The sequence below is a fragment of the Caloenas nicobarica genome, chromosome 5 (genome assembly GCF_036013445.1).
Source record: "Caloenas nicobarica isolate bCalNic1 chromosome 5, bCalNic1.hap1, whole genome shotgun sequence".
In the NCBI taxonomy this organism is placed as follows: domain Eukaryota; kingdom Metazoa; phylum Chordata; class Aves; order Columbiformes; family Columbidae; genus Caloenas; species Caloenas nicobarica.
Genome location: NC_088249.1, coordinates 58,487,646 through 58,500,154, shown reverse-complemented (window position 1 = coordinate 58,500,154; position 12,509 = coordinate 58,487,646). Strand labels below are relative to the sequence as shown.

The 12,509-nt window shown below is 41.3% G+C and overlaps 1 protein-coding gene across 3 annotated transcripts in view; it reads right to left on the bottom strand.

The window, feature by feature from the left end:
- The window catches only part of MICAL2 (microtubule associated monooxygenase, calponin and LIM domain containing 2), a 131,200-nt gene that overhangs the window by 105,575 nt on the left and 13,116 nt on the right, over window positions 1–12,509 (bottom strand). For all 3 annotated transcript variants that reach the window (XM_065635408.1, XM_065635410.1, XM_065635409.1), the window contains exon 2: window positions 1,731–2,088. In XM_065635408.1, the coding sequence (XP_065491480.1) occupies window positions 1,731–1,994 (264 nt within the window). In that variant the 5' untranslated portion in view covers window positions 1,995–2,088. The remainder of the gene's footprint in view (window positions 1–1,730; window positions 2,089–12,509) is intronic.

The following is a 12,509-nucleotide window of genomic DNA, read 5'->3' as shown; positions in this document are numbered from 1 at the left end:
CCATGCTTTCAACCCTGCAGAAGGTGTTGATTAGCCTGCTGCTTGGCAGTCTTGTAAAGCATTACACAGGCTGTCTTTTATGTACCAATTGATTTCCCTGAGTCTCTTCACCATATATAAAAATTAATCACTTTGCCTAAGAACTTTGCAGTACCAGACCCTGGCTTTGTAATTTCACACTTGAGAGAGAAGTACTTCATTTTTATATTTCACATGGCTCTTAAAACTGCTTTTTTGCTTTGCAAATACTTCCTCAAACTAACCATGGAAATCTGGACCTGGGGCTGTATGTGTAGGTAAGGTATACATGGAGTATCTCCTATAATTTGTTAATCATTGGACACTTCCTCATTCTTTCTCTTTCCTGTCTGTTTTCATCACAAAGATGCTCGATGACAGATGTTCAAGGCCTTTTCAAAAGAACAAAAGGGAGGAAGGAAGCACAGTGAAACAAACGGGAAAAAGGAAAGGAGAAAAACAGGCTGTCAGGAAAGCATTGCAAATAGCTGTAATGGTACTCCCCATTTTCTAAAGAAAATGGTAGCAAGGACATTCATTATCTTAGAAAAAGTTAATAATAATTGAGAGCTTATTAAAAATTAATTAAAAACCCCAAAGGCCTTTATATGTACTGAAGGTAACATGGTGTCCTTCTCCCTGGCTTTTTCGAGAAGTTTCAATGCAATGATGCAAACAAGAAGAAAGAAACCTTCAGCGCTGCCTGTCTACTGAATCCATAAAATAACACTTCAGTGACAGCTTTAATTAAGAAGTTGCCCACAGTTTGGGGTCTAGTTACTAACCAGTGTGCTCTTCCTCCCTGTTCTATACAGTCAAGTAGCTTCTTAAAACTTATCCTTCTTGGGGCAACTTTTAGCCATCACTTGCAGTAAACAAGTGAATTGCTCTCAGACAAAGCTATTAAAAAATATTCAAGCGATATGAACTAGAGTATTTCGTACAGTTTTATCAACTAGATTTATACCAGTGTTCAGTGGTTCTCCCTATCAAAATATGGCATTGCATGGTCTGCTGAAGAGAAAATAATTTCCTGTCCTTACCACAACTAAGCAGACCATCTCCTTAAGTAACTACTACATAACAATTATCCACATTCTGCTTGCAAAAAAGCAGTTACAGGAAAGTATTTAAATCTCTAAATAGAGCGGGATTTTCTCTTGCTGTCATTTAGCAACTAGAGCCAATGTCAGGTGACAAGGACAGATCCTCAGGCCTCTAAGTAGCACTTCCCAGAGAACAGTTTAGGAACTGCTGCTGAAACATGTTTGACCAGTCCTTGTGTCTTACAGCACGCACCACACAGCAAAGAGGAGTCTGCTGAATATACTCTGATTTCCACCTTGCAAAACCCTTTTTCATCAAGCAAGTAGTTCTTGTGAGCCTGGAATAAATGAAGCCTACTCCCTCATGCATTTACATTTCACGCCTGATTGACATCGATGTCTAAAGAGGGCAGAGAACTTTTCTGCCATGATTGAGGCAGATTGTAAAACAGGGTGCTCTTAGGAGCACTCTAAGATGCTGTGTTTCCACAAAACTTGCAGAACAAAAATATCTGAAAATTTGTCAAAACCAGTTTCAAAAAGTACATTAAAGGGAAAGTTACATGAATAGACACATTGCATGTGATGGTATAAACTTTGCTTCTGCAGAAAAACAAGTTTAAAAGATTCTAAGCTATGAAATGAAAACTGAACTTCTCCACTTACCTTAGTGTTCATACAAGATTTTCCTCGTTTATACTCTTTGTGACTTGCTCTTTTATCAAGCTTGTTCCACAAAGCTTTGGCTTTCCATGTGGTCACTCTTGACTTCAGTTTGGTGTAAAAGTTTCTGTTGTCCAAAGGATCTAATTCAAGTTGGCGAGTGAGAATATTAAAGGCCTGAATGGTACCTTTGCATGTTGATGCTTGTACAAAGTTTTCAAATATCTGGCCAGCTTGACTGTATTTTTCATCATCGTTTTCCCCCATGTTACAAGAAATGTGTTTGAAAAGGATTAAGCTGGAGCTCTTGTGCTGGGGTACAGGTGATCAACACTACCAAGTACTTCCACACATGTTACTCCTGAAAAAGACAAACATGGGTCATATTAAAGCAGGTCTGCCTGACAAATTAACCCCACAAACTATATATTCAATATAAAACAATAAAATACAATAAAAACACAGGATATGGTGACTGGGTAACCAGGTACAAAGTTAGTAGTGGCATACACGGTAAGTGTTACAAGTAAACATAATATACTTCTGCTGTCGATGGCATGTACTTCACAAAGACTGCCATAAAAACCCTATAAACTCAAGCCTACTACTAGCCTACAACCAGCTTCACTGAAAGCCTGAGGACTTCTTTAATTTTTGTTCAGTGATAACACATAACAGATGAAGAAAAACCAAGTGTCCAAATGCTTTTCTCAAGCAGAATTTATGTCACGTCAAGCACACCTCTGGTAACACTTTGGTCTTAAAAATTCTTAGAAACCTGCAGCCAAAAGTCAACACTATTTGAGGGAATTTCCTCCCATTGCACAAGCTAGGCCCAAGAGTGCAGCTTAGCCAAAGCAATTTAGAATTGGCACAATCACTTGCCACGAGCAAACACACAAAACAGGCTTAGCAGAAACATTATCACAAGTTACACCAGAACTGAAGACACAGAAAACAAGTAACCACAGAGAGCTGCCCTTTTTCTAATTCTCTTGCCAAAACGAGAAAGGGTTCAGAGCTTTAGTGCATAGAAAGGAATTTTATCTCCACGTCTCCGCATGTTAAATGCTGAAGTTATGCGTTTGGAGTCTTACCTTGTCATGTGCTGATGATATAAAGTAATGATGTTTGGCCCACTAAGCCCCATTGGCTTTTCCTTGTAACATGACCACTGTCAAACTGGGCCTGATATTCCAGATAAATACCCTTAACATTCTGTACGAGCAATGCTATTCTAAATTAACATAAGTCTGGAAGAACTACAATACTTTCATTGCGACACTCCCTTATCCTTCTTTAACCTTGCTCTCAATCTCTAATGGGGAGCCAAGATACACTGAAAATATCCAAGTGGATTTCACATTTTCCAAGAAAATTGTTACAGGTTATGTATAAACTTGTCCTCAGAAGAGGGTCTACCCAGACATAAGTCCAAAGATTTAAGTCATGGATTCTTTTTCTTCTTATTAAAGAATTGCCTACCAGTCCAAGAAATCAAAAACTAAATCAATGCTTGCCTAACCTCCCACATAATTTGGAACATCATCTGTTGGCTGATAGTTTTAGAATAAATTGTTAGAAAGGCCTTTGAAGTTATGCTTTTTAATTTAACACTGTTCACAAACTATTCATTCTCTGCTTGTATTTCCTTCAAAGAAGAAAAGAGAACACATAACCAGTGTATTTAAGTAAAGAAGAGACCTGCCATGTCTATCTTACAATCCTCTAATACAGAAAAATATTATGCAACTTATTAAAGAGATCCCACGGGGAGATACAAGGAAGCATTTGGAATACTCACATTCCCTGGCTGCACTCAAAATAAATAACCTTTGTGTGCACATCATCAGTCTGTTGTTGGTTTGTGGGTAAAATAAATTGGCAATGTTGAGAGTTTGTACATTTTCTTAGACTAAATGTCATGATTAAATATTTGGTGCCAAGAATAAGTCAGGAAATTTTTGTTTTCCCCTCTGAATATTTGATTTATAGTATGCTCCATCCCTTTTCTGAAGAGTTTTGTGGCTTTGTGAGGTAAACGCACAAACATTTTATATGCCCTGACTTCCAGAAGGTCTAATTTTTCAAGAAACAGAGTGCCATGAACTCCCATTGACTGAAAAGGAGTTCAGGACATCCAGCACCTTTCCAGGTTCGAGTGCTCAACGATGAATGAGCAAACCCCTCCAACATCTGCAGGCCAGCAGGAGGGAGCCCAGCACCGCTGCGGGTGCGAGGGGGGCCCAGCACGACCCTCACCGGCTCTGGCTTTGCAAAGACAGAGCTACACAGCCGTTTTGGGGTCAGTCCCAAACCAGCCAACAGGTCCAGAAGTTCCTAGAGGAAGGGGAAAGGCAGAGGACTGCCATGCGGAAAGGCTGGTGTATGTCTGGGCTTAAGCTTTACACACAAGTGCTATTATATTGCAAACAGAAGGCAACACAGGGCAACTAAAGATAGCAATGGCATAGTGTAAGATGCTACAATACAGCTTAAACAGCTTGATACACAGGCACCCCGGAATTCAAGATCCATTGAAAAGAAATGAAATAAAAATCAAGGATAAACACTTACTTTACCTGACTTCCATACCTGCCTGAGATATTTTTTATAATAGAAAAGCTGAACTGCTTTTCTTTTTTCTCAAAATAATTATGAATAGCTTCCTGGGGAGTGGGGAAGCGTCAGTGAAACATTCCACTTTGGACATTTCAGCTCAGGGAGTGGCAGCCAGATTAGGTTTTCCTAATCACTATAAACTCACATCGCTACTGCCTCAGTGCTACCAAAGACTCTGACTGACTGAATGGCTATAAAAAAAAAAAAAAAAAAGGATACTTCCTCTCCATTGTTTTCATTAGCTCACCACAAGACTTATGTTCATAAAACACAAATATCTTTAAAAGTTAGCTCTGGCATAATTGATAAGTGAGTCTGATCACAAGTGCTTTAATTTAATGTCTTTTCTGCTCAAAAGAGAGGAGATTTTTCTAGCCTCAGCTGTTTCCATCCAGCAAGGAAAGAGGGGAAAAGGCAGGCCAAAAGAGTAGAGCCATATCTGAACCAACCAAAGAAGAAAAGCAGCATGTGCTAGGGCTGATAAGTTGAAGACAGGACAGAAGAGATGGTTGGCAGGAGCCACTGCAGGCAAACGGAAGGGGAGGAAAACATTTTTAGCGCGATGCAAACCAGTGGCAGTAGGTGTTGCACACACAAACACACACACAGAGCAGGCCTGGGCTTCCCCTGCCTTTCCACCACAGAAGAAGAGCCAGGACACCTTCCCAGCCACAGCAAAGCCAGGGCTGAGACTGTTCCTTTGAGGCACAGAATTTTCTCCTCGTGAACTTCCAAAACACTCCCATCTTGTCCACACTGCAAAGCTCTGGAGCCGCATCACAGCACAGACATCTGCTCACCAGCAAAGCATTTCTCATCACTGTGTCAGAGGTCATGTTCTCAAAAAAAAGCTACATTTTGTGGTCAGAAAGGCAGGATGAGACAGGAAACTCTGGTTACTTGGGTTTCTGGCTTGCTGGAAACACCACTTTTTTTCCCCTTTTTTCTGGCATGAACACTCTGTTGACAGATGACAGAGAGGAAGACAGTGCCCTAAATATATGCAGCTCACGAAAAAGTATGCTTTTTTCTGAGGAGTCACCAAGATTTCACTGCGGTATTGTACCTAGCTCACTAGAAACGATGCAGCAAGGACAAGAACTTGAACGGAGTAATGAAGTATAAAGTTTGCTGTTGTGTAACCGTCTCAAAGACTTAAGACGCAATGCATAAACTGATTACCTGCAGTGGGAAAAAAAACAACGACAAAAAACCACAACACACAAACCCTAAAACTGTGTTTGAGGCAATATGATACTTGAGTTCTTAGAGTATTATCATTTACCCTTTTTCTTCCTTCATCACACAGATCACTCTAGGGATGAAATACGGTTCCCAAAGTCTCATCGAGGTGAGTGTTGATGCTGAAACTGCAGACTATGCTTTTCAAATTGACCATTGAACTTCCTTTGGAAGCACAATCCTAAAATATAATGAAGTTTATTTGAAACTTTACTGACATGCTACACAGCCCAATAAAAATTTGGGCCACAGAAAGGAAGAGAATGACAGAGCAGGAAATAGCCTGGACAAACAGTTCTGCTAAGTCAGAACTGAAGCAGCTACGGGTTAGATTCACAGCTAACAAGAACTGTCATTTTAGGTTCCACGCATATGCAAGAATTTGGCCTTCCAGGCAGCTTCCCGTGGTGTCACAGAGTCTCTGGAGGGCTCCCAGACACCAAGTGCAGACACGGGGAAGAAGAAGGGTTGCATTTTGATGATTCCTGCTACTGTAATAAGTCAGCCCAACCTCCTTTCTGTCTCCAGTCCAGGATGAACTGGAATGTGAGATAAGAAAGTCAGAGAAGTGCTGCTCATGCCTGGTGGCTACCCAAGGAGAAAGCGAAGATCTTATTACAACTTAAGGGAAAGCAGTGCAAAAGGGGCAGAGAGAAAGTAGAAATTAAAGCAATGGTGCATGTACAGATGTACGCATGAGAAGGCAAACGCCTCCAGTCTTGGTTGACATTTTCTGTTAGTGAAACAAGCTCTGTTACTACAGATGATTTTGAGAACAGCGAAAAAAATGCCTCCACTGTCAGGGTAATTCCATTAATTATCACTAGTTAAATGGATGTATGGAGCTGGTTCACATCTGCACATGAAGCCTTCCAGCACAATACAGCGAGCAAAAAAGTTGACATATAGAAGTCATTAAATGAAAATAAATTTTTGACACTAGTACCATGTGTATTGCTTGTCAGCAGTGTTTTGAGGTAGTATACTCAAGAATTAAAAACTTTTTGGCTTAGTTGTCCCACTGGAGAGAGAAGAACTCTAGTTTTAATTCAAACTTGCAGCACTTAAGTCCTTCCTTAGCCCCTTAATGCTCTGTTTCTATTATTTGAGAACATGTTCCTCAGGGAGATTGGAAAATAATGAAATTCCTAGCATTTCAATACCACTAATCCTGATTCCCTTTTCAACATAGCCCTAATTCTGTCATGTTTACCAAGAATAAATTCTTTTATTAAGACTTCAGTTTGGCATGCAGGATACAATACATTTATTGTTTGCTTAAGGTTAGAAACATCAACAGAAACAAAAGATTGGATTCTGCAGCATCTATAGTAATCACTTACTTCGGCCCTTCCTCATCACAAATAAAACTACAGTATTTCTGCTGTCTCTTCCCTGACATAACTGTCTAAAATCTTGGTACCATTACAATAAGTGAAATTTGCAAGTGAGACTGGCTGTGTTATGGGACCTTCTAGGTTTTTCAACTTAGTTTCTGCTCACATTAGGCACTTAGTTTTCATGGTGACCATTTCAAATATAAATATTTCTATCTGGAGGAAACATAGCTTTTTGGTGGTTTGGTTTCTTTGCATGTTTTCCTAGAACTGACATAAAAGGAAAAAAATGTTTTACATGAGATTCTTGCAGCAACTGAAGCACTCCCTTGTTTCCTTATAAAACTAGTTAAAAACACAAAAGTACATTTGCCTAAAATACTTGTTTTCTATTGGTAACAAATAGGAAACACATTTCTTAAGATGCACAATCCTAACAGAAACATCAATGAATAGAAACTGCTTCTGAACAAAGTCTCGCAAGCAGTCTCTCTATAAACAGCCAGATTACTTCTCTGTATTTTTATAAAAAGCTGACTTCCACAGAACTCCTACAAAATAACTTTTCAGGCCAAGTATGGAATTCAAAACAGTTCCTACCGAGACACTCTGTGCCTATGAACTTACAAGGTTACCGTACACGCTATCGGCTTGTTTTGCCGAAGTTATATGAGACATTTCAAACACAAGCCTTCCAACAAGTGCTGCTGTGCTGGGTTAACCTGCTACATCTGGAATCATCTCACAATAAAAAATAGCTGGAAGCATGTGCACAAGCACACTAACACTTTGCAGTGAATATTTTAGGTACGTTCACAGAAAGCATAAAATAAAATTACCTATCTGTAGGATTTTATCTGCCGCACCAACTAAGCCACATTCCACACATTTTAAAGTTGAAAGCTTTAAGAACAGTCCACTTTGTTTCTTGATGTTACTGGTCTGAGCTTTCCAGGTTTACCGTGGGAATGCACGATGACACTGAGAAGTAAAATGAGATCAACTACACAAACCAGCAGCTTGCACGTGTCTCCATGCACACACACACCCAGCGCTGGCACGGGTGACACGCGGGATGCTGCCCAAGGGTCCACACGCGTCACCCCAGAGACGGAGGCTCAAGCACCTGCCCCTGCGGTGGCCACTGGTGGGACCCCAGCCCCACTGCACCGGCTTTGCCGCACAGCCACTCCTGCAACCCAGGGTTCAGATCACATAGAACAGAAATCTGGCAATCACAGGGTTCACACCGCCCTGCCACCTGCATGACAATTCCCGTCCTGCATCGCTAAAACCCCAGATGCTCATCTTGCAAAGCACAGGTACAAGTATTTCAAATGAATGACAATACATAGTTTTCCAGGCATCTGTGTGCAGCATATACATGAACTACTCATCAGAAATCCCGATCAGAAAGACTGATGCATTTCTGAACAGTGAGTTCCAAAAATAAAAATTAAAATTAAAAAAAAAAACAAAACAAAAAACTAATGGTGTTGTACTTGTACCACTGGAAACTGTAACTCTAAACTTTTAAGTCCAATGGTTTTTGAGGAAAAATTTCTCTAGAACAATTATACTGTGCAGGTTACAGTGAGTATTCTAAGATTACTATTTCTAACAGGGGTGCTAAAAGCTCTATTACAAGCTTTACAAGTTTCCATATAGTCTGCATCTTCAAAACTAAGTGTAGATGACTAAGTCACAGTCATTAGGGATTAACGTTATGCATAAACAAGATTTTAAAACCTAACTCTTGTTTAGACTTGTTACAAGAAAGAACATTTTCAGCTCCATTGTAGTAGATTAGAAACACAATATAAACAACAGCAGAAAGTTTATGCTGATGTTTTCCTCAATTAGGATCACAAGAGCAAAGGAAAAAAGTATATCATGAGGATAACATCAGCCAGCAAGTAAGAGTACCTCTTAAGAAAAGGCACCTGGTAATTAAATCCAAAAAATGTTCAAAAATATTGTCAGTGAAAACAATTAAAAGGACAAACTTCAAGATCTTTGAAAATCCTGCTTTTGTTTTCATATAAGGGACACTCCTAGTTTCGACCTCACAAACCAGAACAGCCGACATATAAAAGTTAATCACAGAACAGTCGGCGGGTTGGTTGGTTTTTTTATCAGCACAAGATTTTCTATTTTCAACAGGAAGTTATGACATTGGGCCAGACTCATTCAGAGAGCAAGTAATATCCTATTTACCATTACCAAAATCACATCCAGCAGTGAGCCAGCAGTGCCAGGCGCAGTGAGCAGGGTCAGACAACACGAGAGGATGATGGAGAGGGAGCTCCAGGACCACTCCTGCCCAGCTGCCGGTGGGAGCTTGGACATCCCATCCCTCTCACCGCCCCGTGTCCCCCTCTCTGCTCCTCACTCCCGGGTCATGGGGAAAACTCCAATGGCACAGCTGTGTCTGTGAGGAGCATGAAAAAATACATACCTGCTAGTGGACAGAGATATGTCAGCAAAATCCCTGGTATAGATGCAGCTATGCCAACAAAAACTGAGCCAGGTTTGGCAGCAGCGGTTCCCTTAGTACCACTTTCCCTTTGTATGCATGGAGACATAATTGTGGAGGTAAATACACCATGGAAAAAAAAGAATAGACGCAGGAGCCAGGAAAAAGCAGACTCTTAGTCAGCAATCATGGAAATAACGCTGGTTTGTGACACTTCGAGAATAGGGATAATCTGGAAGGATGGGGTAGCGAGATGGGCTAGGAACTGAGACAGCAACACAAGACTGCCAAGGCCTCCAGCAGTGCCCGAGGAGGTGCCACCACATTTCCAGGCAGCTGCTGGCCCCAAGCAGGGAGCACAGCACAAAGCGGGCCACCAGCCTTGGTGCCTTCCCGCTGTCTCCAGCTGGGAGCCACCCTGTGCCCAGAGCCAGCCCGTCCCCTCACTGTGGCCACTCTTGACCCAGAGGGGCTACGGAGCAGCGAGAGGTGACAAGCTCTGCAGCTGCTCACACCGAGCGCTGCCCTAAGGCACCAGAACGGGCCTTGCAGTGAGGGACCAGACAACAGCGGATGCCAAAATAAAACTGTCTTTTGTTTCCCCTCCGGATTTCTGTGAGAAAGTAAATCAATGTTTGTTTAGGACTTTTTTAAGCAAACATAAGGAATGATGGCTGGGCTGAAGCAAATTGCCCAGAATATATCCTGAGGGAAGAACAGCACCAATGTCAGTTTTCACAGAATACATGCCAAAAATCTCAGAGTGCATTTCAAATTGTCTTTCCAAGTGTGGATCTGTGGTTATATGTCTTCTCTCCAGTACGTTTCCCTGTCTTTATTGGGGCTGAGGCAATTACCCAATTGCTGAACAGGAGGAAGAAACACTCAGCACAAGGTCTGCAAGACCCCAAAGGCTCCAGGCCACAATAACTCATTTGGCAGAGCTCCCCTCATCTGTAGACATCAGACTTCCAGATCAGTGACCAGGATTAATCCACTGAAAACACAGACAGTATTGCACTGCCAATCATCAAATAAATAACACGTTCTGGGCAATATTTTCATATGTATACACATACACTTTTAGCAATCAACACACTCTGTTGTTATAATTTTTGTAACGTAAGCTACCAGACGATACTTCCTGCAGCTTACGGGGGTACTAACGCTATCGGTCACACTGAAATCCACGGGAATCACCAGTAGAGTTAAAGAAAAAGAGTCAAAAAAACCCCTCTAAAACAGTTTTGAGTTGTGAACGATAGGTTCCTTGGTTAGAGTAATGTCAATTCACCACTGAATACCAGCCACTGAATGACAGGGAGAACTGAGAAGCCGCACCCAGGCAAGTCAGCCAGAGGGTGGTGGAAGACCAAAAAATTTAGGTTAAACACCAAACTCTGCTCCAGGGAACATCTATGTCAGAAGACAAAAACCAAAGCATACTACTGGGATTGCTTTATCTGTTTTCTTGTTTTGTCCTTGTAAACTGGACCCATAATTAGCAGAAAAGACTAGAAAAGACATCACTTCTGAAAGTAGAAATGGTATTTTTGGAAGAAAACGCACAGGACAATTTCTACCCTCTCTCAGCCTTGACTTCCCAAAAATGAAGAAAAACAAAGTATAAAAAAACCAAATAAAGATTCCAGGAGGGTTACAAAAACATCATCCATTTATGCTGCAGAAAAATCCTCTTGGTCAAACAACAAAATACATCTTGAAACATTATTTTTGGGAAATCCATCAGAAAAAAAAAATTACAGTGGGAATAAAATGTTCGGAAGCAGCCCCTCCAAAAATACCCTCTGAGGGCAGAACATCATTAACCAATAATAGGAGAGATGACAAATGCATCACTGTTTTCACAAGGCAAGCTGAGATATAGTCAGAATTAAATAGTGATTCATCTTCTCCAACATAGAAATGTTTACTAGAAAATGTGAAACACCAAAAAAATCATTTTTTAATAGTAATTGTTCATCACACAGCCTGGCTCCAAAAGCCTGAGGTTTAAATCCTCTATGTTAGTGACGTCAATAATACTGAAGGTCAGAGGTGGATGCACCTTCTCATATTTAAGTCTTTATGCAACACTGGTCATTTGCTTCCAATCATCTACCAAGCAGAATGACCTACACTGAAATACATAGAAGATGTTATCATCAGGCTCTTCATTAGTCATTCTTTCATTTGGGAAACTTATTTTTCCACATACCTGTACTTCACTGCACGGGCAGACTGTAGGAACACAGGCACTTCTAAAGTGCCAAGGCAAAGAACGATGTCAACTTCTTCTAAAATGTTACTTTGCACACTGTCATCTAGTCCTAACATTCGCTTTACTGTACACAAGATCCAAAATTTCTTAATGAAAGAATGCTTCTGTGGGAGGCTATGACCAACATTAACACATACATATCTGAAAGTCAACATGCTTTCAAAGAGCTGCGCGTGTGCAAGTGCAAAAACACTGCAGGGATGTTAAGACATATCCAGAAAGTTTTATGACCGTGTTACTGCTTTATTCCCATATAGTAACATGAGGTTACATGTACCAGCTACAGCTGTTTGGGGATCCTGAAATGACGCCATGCGTTGACGACATGTTGCTTATTTAAGCATTATGTTTGCAGTACCAGGCATCACATTTCTTCCCCTTCTACAGCTACAGCAAGACAGAACTAAAGTTGCTTTGGTGCCTCAACTCTCAAACAGCCTCTGATTTTCAGAGAGAAAGGATTAACTGGTTCTGGGTTTGCAGAGCGCCTGGTACGCAAGGTCCTGATTAGAGCTGGCTCTCTTGGAGAAAAACATAATTTAGGAAGGAAAAGCGTTTACGGAAACATCTTGCTTGGGTCAGTTCAGTTTTGCTTTAATGCAGCCCAGCCTCTGCCAGCCAGTGGGATGCCCCTTGGGGCTGCCAGCCCCCCAGGGCTGTACCCTTGGCCCCAGCCCACCCACTGTCCCTGCAGGATCCCCAAGGCTGAGCTTGCACAGCCCAACCCTCCCGAGCGCTGTGCCTGCCCTGCAAAGAGCAGAACTGGGGAACGGGAACTGACAGGGGGGTTTAAAATGCTAGGCAATACTGAAAGTTCTTACTCA